Source organism: Protomyctophum bolini, assembly GCF_963924005.1.
Source record: "Protomyctophum bolini genome assembly, chromosome: 4".
Taxonomy (NCBI): Eukaryota; Metazoa; Chordata; class Actinopteri; order Myctophiformes; family Myctophidae; genus Protomyctophum; species Protomyctophum bolini.
Window position 1 is genome coordinate 24,002,428 of NC_137865.1, and position 18,987 is coordinate 24,021,414.

At 41.7% G+C, this 18,987-nt stretch overlaps 1 protein-coding gene across 1 annotated transcript in view; it reads left to right on the forward strand.

Annotated features, from left to right (window-relative positions):
• The window catches only part of pdhx (pyruvate dehydrogenase complex component X), a 43,664-nt gene that overhangs the window by 18,642 nt on the left and 6,035 nt on the right, over positions 1 to 18,987 (forward strand). Inside the window, exons 6-9 of the mRNA XM_080761686.1 lie at positions 8,967 to 9,138; positions 11,329 to 11,476; positions 16,800 to 16,858; positions 17,987 to 18,145. Coding sequence (XP_080617812.1) covers positions 8,967 to 9,138; positions 11,329 to 11,476; positions 16,800 to 16,858; positions 17,987 to 18,145 — 538 coding nt within the window. The remainder of the gene's footprint in view (positions 1 to 8,966; positions 9,139 to 11,328; positions 11,477 to 16,799; positions 16,859 to 17,986; positions 18,146 to 18,987) is intronic.

The following is an 18,987-nucleotide window of genomic DNA, read 5'->3' on the forward strand; positions in this document are numbered from 1 at the left end:
CCATTTCCAATTCCGATGTAGTGGGACAGTGGAGGATATGTATGATGGACAAAATCACCTCATAAAGCTCTGAAAAATATATAATTAAGTTTTATTTGCCTTTGGTGGTGAGGTTGTTTATAAATTAACTTCTTTCTCATACGTGAGAGAAGGCTATAGCCTATTATTAACGTTCAGTGGATCCATCGTGATGAGTGAGGGACTCGCTTGCAAAAAAAAGCTGATCTACAAGTTATGTGTTGCGTCCCAACCTGGAACGAAAATACATCGCATGGATGCAACTGGGACGTATGCTCAGTGATGTATCCCAACTAAGGTCATCAGGGTTTCGGGTCTCGCGAAACCCTCTCCTCACCTCTCCTCACGGAGGATGCAGGATGGGGCGCTAACCCATACTGCTCCTGGGGTGCCGTCTACATTCCCGCTGTCACCCGTCTCTCCGGTGGTCACCAGACTATACCTGGTTGTCACATATATAGAATACCTCAGAACGAAAATACATGGCATGGATGCAACTGGGACGTATCCTCAGTGATGTATCCCAAGGTCATCAGGGTTTGATGAATCCGGTAATGAATCCGTTGTACTGAAATCTCCATATATTGGCAATTGGGCATAAAAGGGACACAGATGGATGGGTGGAATGGGTACTTTGACACGGGTACAACGGGTATTGCATAGGCTCCAATGGATCTCCAACTTCCATCATTACTGACTCTGTGCTCTACAGCCGGGCACCGGTCTAGTGCTTTATATGTCAGTGTCACTCACTGAAAATAGCAGACCTACAAGTACAAGATCACAATGCATCACATTATGATAGACTATAAATAAGCATCAGTCACACCTATTATATATCTATATACAGGTATTAGATCGTTATCACAGTGACCAATGCAGATGGGTCAACAATGTCTGTATACACAAATCGAATCTAATCACTTGCAAATAACAATGTGGACAGTCAATACTAAAAATAATATTTGAGAAACAAATCGGATTTGACTGCATTCTGAATTTCTGAGCAAAGCAAAGTGACCTTAGCTCGTATGTTGCTTAATATGGAAAACAAAAGCAGCATAACAGAGCGAGCTAACATGCTTATAGATCCTTGACGGCAGGCCAGAATAGACCTGTTTTCGTAGCTTTTGTCCCAATGGTGGCACATCAAGATAAGATTGAGACCAGGGAAGTGGTATGCCCTCCCTGCCATGCCCCTCCTCTTGTTAGGCCCTCAATAGAGGGCATGAATAACAGAGGGGCCGCGTATCCCAGGGATGAGATCATAGGAGGTTATATAATCCACAGGAAGGGTTAAAAAGGGCTGGGAAATCCCCCCCCTGTGTTCTTCTATCTGTGTCACATGATAGTCAGGCCAGCCAGTGTGTAGTCGATGACTTTTACTTGACTAATGTCTTGTCTATATGTACGTATCCCAACCGTTGTTGTGATGATGGACATGTATGGCACTCCTAAATAAGTATAACACAAAATGCATAGTACATGATGTCTTTTTTCTCGTAAACGAAAAAAGAGATTTACTGCCCGTTTGTTTATTCGTTTTTTATTTTCTTTGTCATATCATTTGTTGCTCTCTGTAGTTATTTTTTGTTGCACGCAGAAAAATAGTTGCATTATATTGAACATGCATTAGCTAGTAGCTACCCATCATTATTTCAGTTTCAAGGCAATATTGAATGCGTTTCAGCAGTTAGTCAGTCAAAGTCTGCCTAGCTTTTCTTTGCCTCGGAATGTATTTATATTTTTATATTTAAAAAATTGTGTTTATTGGCATCTGAGCAACTTTCTCTTGCCCAGACCTGCTCCCACCTGAAGAAGTCTTTCAAACCAACCAGCAGCGGTCACTATAGTGCAGCGACAACTGTTAATTGTGTCCCTTGTCATGCCCGGCCAAGCCAGAGGCAGCGCTTTGTGGAATTAAACCTGGCCTCCCACAGTCGCAGGCGAGTGTTTTACCTCTACCCAGACATCCCAAGACATAGCTGTGGAAGAAAATATCAGATTTTATACTTCTGTTGGTTTTTATAGTGGGCAACAACTTGGTAAAAGTTCATGCATGCTGCGCTTTATGAAATGCACAACAAGAGGAGAAAGAGAGGGATGGGGGATGGTGAAAGGTATCAGCCTGTGAGATTAGGCCGGACGTTATTTTCCATGGCATGTTTGACCTTGACAAACACAGGTGTCTACTAACAACGCTCAGCTATGTGGCTCAGTCTCTGTTAGCGCTCCTTTTACCCTTCAATGAGACAGGCAAGGTTCTGAAAACCCACACTATACTTACTAGTATTTGTTTTATGACTAGTACTGTGAAAGTACTCAATTAAACCAACGCTATTTTTGATATAATCTTTTACTGGTTTATTCTTCACAATAACCATTCCTCTAAATCCATCGGTAAACACATTTTTTTGATTGAATGTATTTATTGTTTCTCAGTGTTGGGACCCTGCAGCATTTGTTTTGGAGTGGTACGTCTGTGATTTTGCTTTGAACTGAAGTTTGGGAACCACAAACGACAGATCTAATTGGGGTGTCGCCAAAAGCCTAATAGAATGGATTACGTGATTGTGTGACCTATTGAGTCAGTCACTCCAAGTATGGACCGTGCATAGCAAGCAACTTCATATCAGATCAGTGGGAATTATCTGTATTTGCCGACCCCCATCTGAAAATGTAAATAAAGATTTGCGCCACATTTCACGATTTTTCAAAAATAGCAAATCTACAAGCTTGTAGCGTGGCACTCGATGCCGCGCTATGAGCTTGTAGAGCTGCTGATTTTCAATAGCTAAAGTATAAAATAATGCTTTAAACACCAAAAGGGGTTCCCGCCCTGAATGGGTTAATATGTTGAATTCATGTGTATGTGTATTTGTAGACATTTATTATTATTATTAATTATTGCACACACATTTGGTGGACCCGTGTAACTCTGAGGACCCCCTATGTTGAAGGATCTTGTGGTAGATCAGGTTGTAAATTAACAATGCATATTTGATGTAGTATTTCTAATACCGACATAAAATAATCTGCCATATGGTGTACCCACTACCCTCTGAATTACTTGAGCATACACAATCAGTTGTGTACACTACATGTGTAAGCTTACATATACAGTATAGTTTGGCTGAATAAAGGATGAAAAAATAATGTATGCTACTGTACGTCTGCCTTGGAGGGACATGTGTCTAAATCTGACTACATTCATTCATTGTCTCCCCACGACAGCGTTATTAGAGTCTATTATGTCATCAGCTGTTAACATCAAAAGCCATTTAAAGGCACATCCCGTTGCTGAAGGCAGTTTACAGACAGGCTATATACTATGTGCCAGGGGAACGCAGTGTTTATAGAGGAACAGTTGGTTGTAGAAATGAAACTGTTAGATTAAGGAGTCCAATGTACTGTATGTTGTGTAGATTGTCTTAATTTGTATTTTTCAGCCTCATGCTGGCTGTGTTATTGCCCAATATAGCGAATTAACTTGGCTAAAAAGGCATTCAGAAGGTATAGTTAAATGTAGACTATACAACACTGACATGCTGTTCAGCAATGGGTTGGAAGTCATTGGTAAAAGGCACTCGGATAAATTCATCATGCGGTAAAATGTACTTAAATGATATCGTCAAACCCTCCTGCAAACTTCAGGGTTTGTCTTCTAAAGGCATCTTGGGTAGATGAAAAATAATACTCTTAGTTTACCTGCATCTTTAAAAAAAAAAAGAAAAAAGTAGACACTTTGCCTGAGTTAGAACTCTTCACTTTTTGATGTTGAAATATTCTCACCTGTATTCCGTGGGTGAAAGAAAGCTCAGTGCTGCTAGCTCAGTGCTAACCTCAGTCATGAGTCATGACCACTCCTTCTGTGCTATTATGTCTGTCTCTCCTCAACTACAGAAATGTATAGTTTATTTAGTCTGCAAATCTGTTAAATTGTGTTTAGACAAGCAGAGACCAGCCTTTTCAGGTTGGTGAGGTTGAGAACTGAACAGTCTAATGTTGATTCAACTATTGCTACTGGCTATTTGCAGAAAGACTGGTTGAATTATAGGCTTGCTTACTTACTTACTTATATCTATAGTTTACAAGAGATTTGCATGGGGGGGGGGAGCTTACAAAACTTTGCATGGGGGGGAAAAGCGTACAAAAACAGGGTCTTGGTCTTGGTCGACTGACACCAAACGTACAGATTAATTGATTAATCGATGAGGGGACGGCACTAATTCTATCTAATCTATCCCAGGTGGCAGTAACTGCACATGTGTCTGAGACTTGCTTTACCGTGTGTGAGTGTGCGCGCACGCACGCGTGCGCACAAGCGCCTCACTCCACTCTTTAATATTCCAGTCACCTCCTCCCATGCAGGCTTTCAGAGCCTTTTCTGTCAGTGGGCCTGCAAATGGTGGGACTGTGAAAAGCACACGTCTCCTGTGAGGACAGAACGGTCCATGGGACAGAACAGCCACAGTGTTGCCATGTCCGCTTATTATAAACGGACTTCAGGCTTGTTTTTCTGTGAAGTTGCTTGATTTTAAAGTGTGGTTGCTTATTTGGGCTTGCTTCCAAATGTTGTTTAAACCAGTGGCTCTCAGACATTTTCATATCAAGGACCCACAAATTAATATTTGTCCACAGACTCCCTTCTGAAAATATTTTGTGCCAGTGACCCCATACAACATTTGTGTTTTTTCAAGATTTGTTTTGAAACTAGCAGATCTACAAGCTCTCAACTCACTGGTAGATTGGGTATTTTCAAATAGCCAATGCAATGAATGCATGTAGGCTACTGTAGGTTGAAAGTAATAATATAGCCTAGTCGCTTCTCGTGGGCTTGTTTTCATAGACCTGGTTGATTTAAAGTACTTTGTATTTGTACCAGCTGTAGTTTAGGGAGCGTGGTATGTATGTATTTACACTGACAAATATGCCATTTTGAGCTTGGAAGGAGGCATCAAAACACACACACACGCGCGAGCACACACACACACACACACACACACACTTACTGTCTTCACTTGTTCATTAAAGAAAAGCTTTAATAGCAAGGACCTTCAGGCATCTCTGGGAGGGAAACATTTAATATTTTTTTATTCAGCAAGTTAACCCAGTTAGACCTGTAGCAGATTCTAAAAATGCCTTCTAAATCCTGACAAACTATTGATTACAAAATTACAAAAAAAACTAAAAATGCGTTGCTATAATACTGTACATACAGTAGCAACAACCCCAAAAGGGATTCCCAGTCTAAATGGGTTAAGATAGTGTTCATGTATACAACTATGTTATTCAGGGATTTTCAAATAATATGAACCCTAAAACATACTGCATTATAATCCGCTTATAAGTAACTATAAATAATTATAGTTACAAGGACTCTTAAATACTCCTAATGCTTTATCACTAGTGTTTTCTCAACCAATATGGTCCACTGACCACTAGTGGTCCATGTCATAAATACTAATGGATTCTGGCTCTAACCTTATCGTGTACATATTCTAATTTTAAACTATATTATACAAACCTACAGTATTGTTCTATTGTAGACAAGCTTCACAGTGACCTACAGTATTGTTCTATTGTAGACAAACTTCCCAGTGAGATCTGTGTGTCAAGAGCTGAAAAAACCTCCTACTCCAGTCTGTAAGTTTACTTGTTCCCCAGTTTTTACATAGGCCAGTAGTACTAGCAGTATTCAGTATTCTAACTCTCAGGCCAGCTGCAGTATTCAAACACATAGGGAAGTATTGTGTCATTTTTTCCTCACAAAAGAACAATACGATTTCATCTTTAAGTTTGTAACCTAATAAATAAACAAAGGTGGTAATTTTGTCAACAATTATCTTCGTGTTGTATCCTCGATCAGTTTGAATTGGTTTCTGTCTTTGTCCTGGTGTTGTCGCAGCAGCTGATATGTAAATTCACATGTAAACCTATCTGTTAAAAAAAACTCCACAGTGTGTGTAATCATTTTTACCTCTTTTCTTGTTGCTCGGCCTCCCGTGCAAAGTGATTCAAGCCTTTTCACGGGCATGTACCTGCTCGCCATATGCCAGACATGGAGATACTGTCCCAGTGTCCCAGCGTGCCTTCTGAGGGCAGTCTGGCACTCAGCAGATATGCGTTTCTTTAAGAATAGATGGGAGATGGGGGGGGGGGGGGATTCCAAATTGTCCCCATACAAATAATTACCCAACAATGAAAGAAAGGGAGGAAGGGAAGATGAGAAAAGCGCTGTGGGGCCCAGACTTTGCCTGGTGAGGTCGGGGGCAGTTGGTTTAGACAAAAGGCTCGATGTATGTTGGATATAAGGGGGGCCCCCGGTGTGCTGAGCTGGAACCACAGAGTTCTGAGCCACCACACCTGATACTGCATATCAGTCTACTGCTCCATCTTGTTACTGTTATCCCTCTCTGACAATTCTCTGCAACCTGCAGTGCAGTATAGTAAAGGTATCACAACTTCCTCCATTTCTCTTCAATCAGTAGTAACGGCTTGGCATTCTAGTAAACACTGCACCACTACGTAGATGATTTGTCAAGCAGCCAGTCTAAAAAGCAATCTTTATTGTATAAATTCACCTACAGTTGTGTAGCTTGCTCTGCCTTAAAACATATATCACCTTTTGAAGCTACTCCAGCCAAAAGATACAATGCAGAGACATGAGCCCAGTCAATCAGTGGCTAAATATTATCATTAAAATTGAGATTGTTATTTCTGCCCATCTGGTACGGTCTGTTTTATCCCATCAAAGACATCTGTGTCAGACTGTGTGCCTTTGAACTGTCAAAATGTGGCTGGTGAAACGACTCCAAATGGTGGTATTTGGTGAACTGCAGTTGATTGTGGATCAGGTTTCCCGCTTTTCCCCGCCAGTGGTTTTTGTTTCTTTCATTGATGAAGTTAATGATTTTTTAGGTTTATGTTTGGTTACATTATTTCCAATTTCATAAGCTTTAACCCTGCTTTACCCCTGTTTGCTCGTTTGATCCTGCTCCTCATTGTGGTGAAGCATTTGTCTGTGATCTGCATGACATCCACATGTCGCTCCTGCATTGTGGGAAGGAGATCAGACAAGAAAACTAACAAACTAACAAAAATAAATCTACACATTTACACAGTACTTGAGATAAGATATGATATATACGCAGATGTATTACTGTGCATCATATACTTATGGACGTTAGTTAAGGTGCTAGAAGCAGCCGAGTGAAAGCTGTTCATAAACCTGGTGGTGCTGCTCTTGATACTGCATACTGCCCCTTGCCTGTCTGTGGGTGGTGCTTGTCCTTGATGATGCGCTGGGCTTTGACTACACACTGCTTTTTGTACAGTTTTGGAGCACGGGGAGCTCGCCTCCCATGATGCGCTGTGCCAATGACACTATTCACTGTAGGGTTGTCTTTTCTCAGGCACAGTACTGTTTCCATACCAGGCCGTAACACAGCCTGATGGACTAAGTTGTTATAGTACCCTGAGTATGCAGTGTCCTATACTCCAAACTTCTTCAGGCCACGAAGCCAGTACAGTCGCTGCTGAGCCTTTTTCTACACGTGCGTGGTGTGTGTGTGTGTGTCTCCCATTTGAGCTCCTCCTTGATGTGTACTCCAAGGCTGATGCATGTGCTGGCTTATATGAACCCAGCCATGTTTTCTTTTCTTTTCGGCTTTCGCCTTTATTTTATATTTTTTATAGAGAGACAGACAGTAGGCTGACAGAAAATGGGGGAGAGAGATGGGGGAGTGACATGCAGTAAAGGCCATCTGGATCGGGAGTCAAACCCGTGGCACACTGCCAGACTCGGGCTACCGGCCAAGGTGCCTGGACCGCTGAGCCACGGCCCAGGCCACCATCAACATCAACATCCTTAAATTCCATTTGTGTCCGGTGTGAACATACCCGATACACAAAATGGCTCACATTTGAGGTTGAAAGTATTCAGGTACAAACGTACTCTGCCAATTAGTTGCTTTGTTTGTTTGTTTTGTTTGAGATTAACATTATGTGTCATGGTAACAGCCAGATTGCCATGCAATTATTTGCTTTGCTAGCGCCACCATCAGGCCAAACCTTCTCAGAGATTTCTTTCCACTGAGTGCATTCTTGTTTTCCTCTGTAAATGTTTGCGGTGGAATATATAAATAAAATGCCAATTAGTAATATTTATATTTCTAGACTTGTGGGGGCCTGTATGCATGTGTTTACTTTCATAGCATGTTGGGTAGCCTCTCCTGCTATAGTGGTCCAAGTGCATTTAGATTTCAGTTTTTCTCCCAACATGTCGGATATCAATCAATGGGCCCAGTCACAAATCCTGTTTACTCTGGGACAGAAAGTGCACCATGTATGCTTTCCTTAGACATAGAATAACATCGGCTTAAGGTCAGTATGTTCTGTGCGTACTGTAATCTTCTACACAGGTGTATGTAGCACTGAGTCAGTGGTTTATTAGTATTCATATTGTGTGACTAGGTGTGTGTGTGTGTGTGTGTGTGTGTGTGTGTGTGTGTGTGTGTGTGTGTGTGTGTGTGTGTGTGTGTGTGTGTGTGTGTGTGTGTGTGTGTGTGTGTGTGTGTGTGTGTGTGTGTGTGTGTGTGTGTGGACATGGTTGTCCAGCTGTGACTGTGGGAGACAGTGGTGTCGGGACTTTTCTGGCTATTTCACATGAAAGAGCTACACCCTGTTTGAGTCGCAGCACAAATATATGTTTATTTAGGATTTTAGGGCATACATTAAATAATTTCATACTTACGAAACACCCATATAGGACATAAGACAATAATGTAACGACATATAAATGCTATACTATCACTGTAGTTACAGGACAAGAGGCGCATACAAAAATATGCAGACAGTTATAAATCGCATGTGTGGATTCATTCCTAATTCTCCTTGTACTTAGCTGAATGTCCTCTCCAATGTCATTGTATCCCCCACTCTCGCAGAGATGCCTTGAATCTGTTGAAGATGTCTCCAGCGCCCACAGCAGCCCCAGCCGTGGCCACCCCAGTCCCTGCTGCCCCGAGTCCTGTTCCCACCCCGACAGCTGCCCCACCACCCCCAGGAAGCAGACCCAATATACCCCCACTCTCAATACCTGGGAAGCCAGGAGCACCGGTAAGCCATGAAAGCTTTGAAGCCCCACTATACTACATACATGGGAGGGTGTTGCACGCTGGAAATGCGATGCTCGCAATGCGGTGCTGTGATGTGTGACACATTGCACATCTTGTGTGATGTGTCACACAAGATGCTATTTTTGTTGTGTGGAGAGGGGGTCAGAATGTTCTGGATGTCCCTACTATTGGGGAATTACTTTATATGGGGATTTATTTGTTTATTTTTCCCAACTGGCGCTGGTGATGTCTCTTATCACCATTCCCATTTTGTTGCGCAATCGTTGTTGTGTTTTCACTGCAGCTGCATGCTTCTACACGAAGACAAACCGTGACCGTTATGCCATCAGTGACCCCCCCAAATAATTATAATATTGTCCCCGCACTTTTTACGTCCTGACGGCGCCGCTGACCATGATACTGTTATGATACTGACATGCTTACCATGATACTGATTTATTACATTATGAACTTTTTTTTTCATTTACATGAGCGACTATGTGGTTAGAAAAAACGTTATGCCCTAATTATGTATTACATTATGAGCTGATTATTACATTATGAGTTTTTATTACATTATTTGCCGTTATTACATTATGAGTTGTTACACTGCTCTTAACAAATTTAATTAATTTATAATCTAAAGAATTTATGTGGATCAGGGGTTAGTATGAGTGGGTTTATCTGAGGAGAACGATGGAGACAAGGGCCTCCCTCAAGGATTCATACTGTTTCCATACTATTCTTCGCAGCTCCCATCCCCCACTTCTGACATACGTATACAATATTTCTTTGCCTGAGGTGCATAGCAAAACTAATACATTCTTGGTTCATTGCTGATCTCTCTCTCTCCACATCCTTTGTCTCCCCACTAATCTGATAACCATATTAATTTATATGATGATGAAGCTAATTAATTGTAAATGTATTCAGCTCTCGGACTCTTACGTCGACTTGCTTAGGAGAGGTCAGGTCCTCATGGCAGTGTTGCCTTGTGGATTGGTCCTTATGACTCACTGATTTGCAGTGCACATGTCAGTATTTTAATGACAAGCAGAGCTTGTACAAAGATGCGTATCATGCTCTCCACCACTCCAGGGACAGTGTCACTTTCCAGTGCACATGCCTGTTTTGAGCAAAAGAAAAAATAGGAGAAATACTATCTGCTGTACTTGAGCTGCTCAAGTTTCCTCCGAGATACTGAATCATTGTTTGATACACACTCCTGCTGATGTTACGTTTTTAAAGCTCAGTCAAGCAGATACTGGTACGAGTTGCCAGACAGAAATATTTTTCAATGCCCTCTTGACTACCTTGAGTAGTGCAGTAAGCTGAGCTTATTCCTTGAACATCCTGACATCCTGTTTCACTGCTGCCATAGTCCTGTGAACTTTGCTACTGTATTGTGTATGATGACTGTTCCATACAGTACCAATTGTAGCATTCTAGTGTGTTCAAACATGATTCCTTAAGCCTTGCAAGTCATTGTCTAGCTTCACATATTGATTTCTAGATTGATTATTTTTAAGACTGTGTACTTTTAACCCCTCATACACTAATAGCTGTTCAGGTTGAGATATGGACTATCGATTCCAAACTGTAGATGCCATAAATAACCAACCATAAATCAATTCTAACCAATCATTACTTTGTAATGAGTGTGTCAGTTAGGATCCCCCCATCCGCTTACTAAGTGTGAGTGAAACATATATTCCATAAATTATGTTATTGATAACAACTGAGCCATAACATGAGTTTGAGGATAAGCTGACTACTATCCCTTTACCACCTGCAGTAGCTACATTATGTGTTTTTACATGTTTAGGTATCTCTGATGCCCTCTGTTTAATGCCAGTAAATTGGCACACGCAGTGTAGTGTTTTCTCTGAGTTACAGGCAGAGTTGCAGACATGCTCTAACAAAATGCCAGAAGAGTCACCCAATTATCTCCCTATTCCCCTTTATGTGGAGTACCGTGTAGAATGGATATAGCACACAGACCGATAATAAATGCCATCAAAGTACGAGGTCTGACCTGTATAGCCCATTACCACCCACTTTGCCGGTTCCTGCTGCTGTGTGTCAAACTTCCAAACCCATCAACGGCGCTGCCGATAATCATTAACGTTACCACCTTCACTATCTCCTTCTCCCCATCCTCACCATTTACTCTCCCTTCTTCCCTTCTTAGGGTACTTTCACAGAGATTCCAGCCTCTAACATCCGCCGCGTGATTGCCCAAAGGCTGACCCAATCCAAGACCACCATCCCCCACGCCTACGCCACTGTTGACTGTGACGTGGGGGCTGTCATGCAGCTCCGCAAGGATCTGGCAAAAGGTAAAAGAATCTTTGCTTGGTGGGAGTTTTTGTATGTACTGATTTTGTACGGATGGATGCACCACAATTTCATGCATAAGGGATAAACATACGCATACTGTACACATTTACATTCACTTACAGTAAGTCAGTATTAACCGTCATTGAAGGTGCCATGAAAACGGAAAACGGGGGAGAGGCTAAATTAAAATGATGAATATGCCTAAAGGTTTTTCTTTCACAATACACATGTGTGTTTATGACCAATCTACGCCCTGTGGAAATATAGACATAATTTTAAATTATGAATATGACTAAAGGTTTTTTACAATAGACAAAGTGTATGTTTATGAATATGACTAAAGGGTTTTTTACAATACACAAAGTGTGTGTTTATGACCAATCTACGCCCTGTGTAAATGTAGACATAATTTCAAATCCAATGCACAGACCGCCATTGATGTACAGTATGATCATTTGGTGTTTGCGATAGAAGGTGCTTTTCCGCAACCTGTGAGTTAATCTATGGCTTCCGGATCAGAGGACAACGGGGGTAACTTCCCACGATGAATGCAGACACTCTCCTCTTTCTTTTGAGATATTTGATGTTTACATATAGAATGAGATATTCTGTGGGTCTTAAAAGATTAGTAAAATGCTGGCAGTGTGTGCAGACTGTTCTAGAGAATCTCTGGCAGTTAATGAGTTTTAACTTAACCTGCCAGAATGGCGGCGTCTACAAAAGCAATGTTGGTCAAGTCACGTGCCGTACAGCGCTCTATATTTGGTGGGAATTTATTTTCCAGGAAGGTGCAGATGTTATGGTTCTCACATGACTCATTCCACAAACTAAGGAGAAAATAGTTTCACTCTAGGTACCGTATTGTACATGTCTTCTCAGCCAAGGTAATCATTTAGCTGTGGTTCAGAGTGTGTCCAATGGATGCTCCTTTCTGCACTATTGATTAAGTCAGCACAGTGGGGAATGTTGCCCGCTAAACGACAGTGACCGTTTCAGGGTTATGAAGTAGAGGCCGATGAGGTCCGACTTTTGGGTCAAATGCCGATCCGGATTTTGGGAGATTCCGAGTCCGTGGATTACCGATGTTTTGACTGATATTTTGTGAAAAATAGAGAAATTACAATTCATTCTTTTCACTTAAGCCCTATTCACAAACCAAGCTACACTAATCCGAGAGGATGGCCTTGGAGTTCAAGTCAGCTTTGCTCTGGGGCTCACAGCAAAAATAGCCAATCTACAAGCTCACAACATAAAAACATTATAACAAAAAATAATCTGTCAGCTCGCTCCCCTAGGTGCCATGACGTAATAAAACGATACTAATTACGGCATGGCTTCCACGTGGATCTCAGACTGAATTTTGCTAGTCTATGACATCAGTCGTCTAGTCATCAGTACTGTCTATCTAGGTCATCCTCAGACAAGCCCTCCATCGTTGTTTCCAGTCATCCCGGTTCTCCATACATCTGGCCAGTTCGTTGGTACTTTGCGCTCCTGCGTCGTTCTTGAGTACATCCACGTGTGTTGGTTCCCACAGCACTAGTTTTCTGGCTGGCAGTCTTTGGCAGTGTCCTGCTAGTCTCATTCGACTGGCTGCTATTTTCTGGGTCACCCTTGGCATTCCATCATACAGATTTGTGTTGGTAACATGTGTGCTCTTATTGATGTTGAGTGCTGCACGCAGCATTCTGGTGTAGCACCCATCGAGAGACTTCTGCAGGGTTGGCTTCAAGGTCCAGCATTCACTGCCATATAGGAAAACAGACTCTACCGTTGCGTGGAAGAAGCAGAGTTTGATTTGTCGGGGGAGGTTGGAGTTCCATACACTGGCCATGCCGTTTAGGGCCCTCCATGCAAGTGCCTTCCTCACTTTCAGGTCTTGTTCGGTTGAGTTGACCCATGAGCCCAGGTACTTCAAGTCCTTGACTTCCTTCAAAGCAGTGCCTCCTGTTGTTGTCAGAGGTCGATGCTCTGATGGGATGTTATAGGTGATAACTTCAGTTTTCTTGGCATTCATCCGGAGGCCAACCTTGGCACGCTCTGTGTATTGTCTATGGCTGTCGTGATTACATGTTTAAGTTGACGACTAATTGTCACACTAATAATTGCAATCAACGATTTAATTCAGATTTTGGCATTGGAAATGAAATATGACAAATTACTGGCATTTTTATGAATTTTATACTTAGGTAGATAATTGTGACAACAATTTTCAATTTAACAATTTTGGCATTTTTGCAAACCCTCTTAATCCAGAGCAATTTACAGTAAGCAAGAACAAAACCATGGTAATTCATCAATTACATCTTATGTAAGCTAAGAACCCAATAGTGAACCCAAAAATGTTTTGCGGGATTTTTGGACAATATCAAATAATGTGTTTTACAAAAGTCGGCCTCCTGGTGGCGCTATAACAGGCCGTTCTGGAAATTTTGTTCATCGTTGGCATCTAGGGAGTGTGTGCAAAGTTTGGTATTGACCTGGTTAACGGTGCCGGAGATTAGCTGTACACACACGGACGGACGGACGGACAGACACATGGACGGAGTGCAAAACATGTCTCTCCCCATGCCTTCCACACCTAGATATAAAGTATATCTAGGTGTGGTGTGAAGTCTAGTAATTTACATGTGTGCCAGTTAGTGTCTTCCTCATTTCCTTGGCTTTATGCTCTGGTACTTCCCCATTCTCACTTCACAGTTCCTTCCAGTTACAGTAAATACTAGCCTAACCGCTCAGAAATCCACAGCTGCTTGTGTAAGAGCCAAAACGATGTAGTGGCCGTTGGATGGGTATTTTAGGGAAACGGGAACGGTTTTGGCCACCACAAAGTCTGAAGAGGTTAAGAGTTTCAGTCATTTAACCTCTTGAATTTTTATACTCAAAATATGTTGCATCACAGCATGTATTGCTCTTGTAGATCTGGTGATTCTGGCAATTTTGGCAATTCTTATTTTCTAAATGTTTACAAAATGTTGCCTACTGTATTAGGACATGCCCAAAATAGTTGAAAGTGGTTAAATTAGAGGGCTCATGTATTACTCTTTTTAAACAATATTAATTAATCAATCTCATCTAATAAGTTTGCTATTGCTTATGAAAACCTAAGCCTGTAACATTACAGTACATGGTCAACAATACATGTAACATGCAGTGCTTGTAGCTGACATTAATTAAATTAACGTAATGTTTACTTGCTTAACAAGCCAGCAGCGCAATGTGCATGAGTTACCTGACGTTTCAAACACTCACTGTCACAATCATTTTTTCAAAAGTATTCAGCAAATGCCAAGTTAACACTATTAATGCCCAGCGTCATTTGAAACCATTAAATGAATGTGCGCCCAGCGATTTGCAGCTTCAGAGCCCATTTCAAGGTGCCACGGCGCCATCTTGGATAGTGCTAGATATAATAGCATGTAACCAAAAGACCCTTTGGAGGACCGGCAACCAACAGAGGTATGAGGTAACGCGACTAGCGACAGGACCGCGATGGGCCGTCAAAAACTTCTTCTTTGGTTAGAATTGGAATCATTAATTTAGATTAAGAGTTATTCACGTTTTAAGATGTTTTATCCCATCCATTAAAACGGAGGGGGGGAACACTTTGGATGACGTCCCAACCGGAAATGACATTGAATGTTGCTCAACAGACGCTCCCAGGCTGTAGACTGGTGCACTATGTTATCAAATGCATAATATTACGTCTTTTGATTAATCTCTGTGACTGCCTCTCTGGGTGCATTTTTGAGGTGGCAGAGAGGAAATTACCTGTTGTTGATCCTGCAACTTTTATTAGGTTTCCATACACTTTATATTTAATTTGGTGATTCTGGCCTTGTTGTGCAAAGTTTGTGTAACCAAACATTATGAAAAGTGTCAGCGCTGCACAAGCACGCCAGTGCACTCGCCTGCACTCTGAAACAACATCAACTTGAACCTAAGGGAAAGACTTTTCTGTAGGGTAGTTTGTTTTTGTTAATTAAGAAGGATAGCTTAATTAAGAAGACAAAGAAAGTATAGCTCAAACGACCGCTATTTTCCTAGGGTCCAAGACAATATTAATATTTATTTTTTAAAGTGCAGACGTTGGCAACTAAATAGTTTCATAGACAAACAGGGTGAATATGAGGTGAAGGAGTTGATATTGTATCATCCCGTTGTACAGGGGTAGCACTACTGCATACTGTATATAAAAAGTGGACAAGCCATGGTTTCGATTGCTTCGTTGACGGACGACCATTATAGGCCTTTTGACCTATGTGTGCACAGCACAAACCTCAGTGTTCATTTATCCATTTCTAACTCTGAAAGTGTATAAAATGTACATTTAGTAGACTCTCTGAGTTAAATTACACTGAGAATTTCACTGTGTGATGAGGGATTGTCTGTCCGGTTGTTTTAGCTGTCACTTTGTTTGGCAGTAGAGCGATTTCACTCGCCTTTCCAAAAGTAGCTAGTTGAAAACAATTCTTCATCATAAAAATGGCTTACTTTAAGTGAGACTAGAATTACACATTTTATAATGTTCTAATTTTCCCCACACTAATTCAGTAACAAGACTACTTGCGGTTGCGGTGGTGTGGTGTGGTGTGGGCAGTATTGAGGGCTGGCTGGCATAGCTAAACAGCTGCAGTATAGCCTTTGGCAATCATGTGATACTTTGGCAATCATTGTGTGTTTTTCCTATACATTGTACTACACATGGAACTATTTTAGTTCCATGTGATAGAGGGGTCAAAGTTGAACAAAAGTTTCGCTAATATTTTAGAAATAGGTCAACAATACAAATGATGCTAGTTTTTCGGATTAATTTACTTTTAACAAAACCAGTGCACTGTGGCGAACATCTTTGTGTGGAACCAGCCTGTTTTTTACTTAGGCCTACCGTAGTATTAGTGTTATGCACCAACAATAGCAGATGTACTACAACCTCACAATGTGTCGTGCTGTAACATGTTGTGAGCCTTTTAGTTCTGCTATATTCAGTGCACGACACCACCGTGAAAACCCGGCTTTAATGCCCAAGTAATCCTGAAAGAAGCTAACTTTAATAATACTGTAACACTGTTGGCAGCTCATTTGCAATAGTCTGTCATGGTCAGGTGGGTGCTGGTGATATTTATTAATTTAGAAATTACATTTTTCCCACATCAGACTGTTTTCCGGAAAGGGAAATAATCCTATTTCGTCACATATAAACTCACATACAGTCATGTCTTTTCCTTTCCATCACAGCATACCAAATGGATCAGCCCTGGACCAGGAACTACATTAGATCTTTAATTAGATTCACAACCTTTGTCTGCCTTTTCTTTCCAGAACAGATCAAAGTGTCCGTCAATGATTTCATCATCAAGGCAGCTGCTGTTACTCTTAAAGTAAGTAAAATGTGTGTTATGTAAACGTGTGTGGGTGGGTGGGACGGCCACTTTGCTCTCTGTCTTTGACTTCAGCAATCTCAGGTTTGGAAATGGCACCAGGGCCAAATGTATATCTATTGTTTGTGCTAAATTCAAATTGAGTATCTCAACATAATATAGCACATATACATATACATACATAATATAAACACAAAGATTTTTCATCATTAGAAATGTATTCAGTCCAAAAGGTTATGTTTGCAAAATACTTTATAATTAGTATTAGTATTTGCTCATCCCTAACTTTCTTTACATTTATATCTGATAATCTCCCTATGGTATTCTGTCCTGGTCATTTATGTCCTTCTGTCCTTGTAGGGAGGGTCCTGTAGTGAAACTAATAGGATTTAGACGTGTTTTTTTCAAACAGCAGTATTCCATCACAAAATGTCACACCACCTGTAGCCAATCTGCTGTCACCCGCTTCTCAAATGCATGTGTATTTATCAACTGGTGGCAGAAGCCATGGCACTGTGAGACAGCCCTAACAATCCACTTAGATCTGCAGTTGAGTCTATCCTTTTTTTCTTTTTGCAATTCTTAGGAAACGAATGCCTTGCTTCCCATAGCAGACAGATTTTCACAGATTTACCTCTTACAGAAAGACAACGGGGGAGAAGCGGAAATATGAAGTGCATGCCTATTTCACGTCCTAACTTTCTCACATTGTCAAAAAGAGTATTTTGGTTTTAGGCCGAGACAGATAAATGATGGACAAGGCCCTCCGGTTATTTAATTATTACATCTAGTCTAGTGATGCCACAGCAGAATATGTCGGGGACAATATAGTGCCCACCACTTATTTCTGCCCCCTTCTTGTCGTGCAATACTGGATCTCTGACAAAGACATATCAGCCATAATCTATAGCATGTGCCCGAAACGAGTGTCTGACATGGCTCCGATGCATTTTCTGATAGTGGTCATAGGAAATGACATGGTTAGGTTGTACTTTGCAGCATTATGTAACTGCATTAGAGCTTTGGTTCTGCTTTTAGCTTTTCAGTTATTTTTTCTCTGCCTTTTTCTTTTAAATCTTCATGTCTGGCATTAACTGTTGACGGTTGACCTTTGATATCTCACCCTAGGAGATGCCGGAAGTGAATGTGACCTGGTCCGGGGAGGGCCCCCAAGCACTTGATTCCATCCATATCAGCATCGCCGTCGCAACAGAGAAGGGCCTCATCACTCCCATCATCAAGGATGCTGCAGACAAAGGGGTTCAGGAGATCTCGAACAATGCCAAGGTCAGAAATAAACTGTAGTCTTGTATAATTACAAGGCTGAAGCAAAGAAAACTGTGGATACGTTTTCATGTCATGCCTCGGTGGGAGGCTAGACTGTGACTGTGTGTGTGACTGTGTGTGTGTGTGTGTGTGTGTGTGCGTGTGCGTGCACTCGTGTGCGTGCGTGTCCAGAACTGTGGACTCTGTCCAAATCCATTTTCTGCCTGGCCAAAATCCATACACTAGGACAAAAACAAGACCTGAGAACTATTAGTGGACAGCGGATTGGCCGTTGCGCATATAGAGCACGACCCTCAATCACCCATTCGAATGCAAATGCATGCCTTTATCCTACTGTCTGGCAGGTATATCTCTTTGAAAACCTTTAGTGCTACTGATTGTGCGTGGGGGGACGACAATTAACACATCTTGCCTGCCCAAAATGTAATTCCTGAAAAACGCCACTGGTCCTTCTCCTGTGATGCACCGGACCGGCATACCTGGTTGATGGTCCTTCTAGTATACCATTATTTAAACAAAATGTCACTTTCACTGGTATAATCCAGTAAGCTTCATGAGGAAAAGCAAAAGTCCAAGACCAGCCAGATGACAGGTGGCGTCATGCCTTGTTCAACAGTCTGATGGTAGATGGGTGGAAGCTGTTCATAAACATGGTGGTCTTACCCTTGATACTACGGTAGGCCTCCTTACCTGGCCGTAGGCGTTGTAGGTGTATATTAACAGTTTGTGGATGGGTTGGTGGCGGTGCCTGTCCTTGATGATGCGCTGCTGAACTTTGACTACCCACTTCTTGTACAGTTCTGGAGCGAGGGGAGCCCTCCCATTATGCGCTCTACCGACTG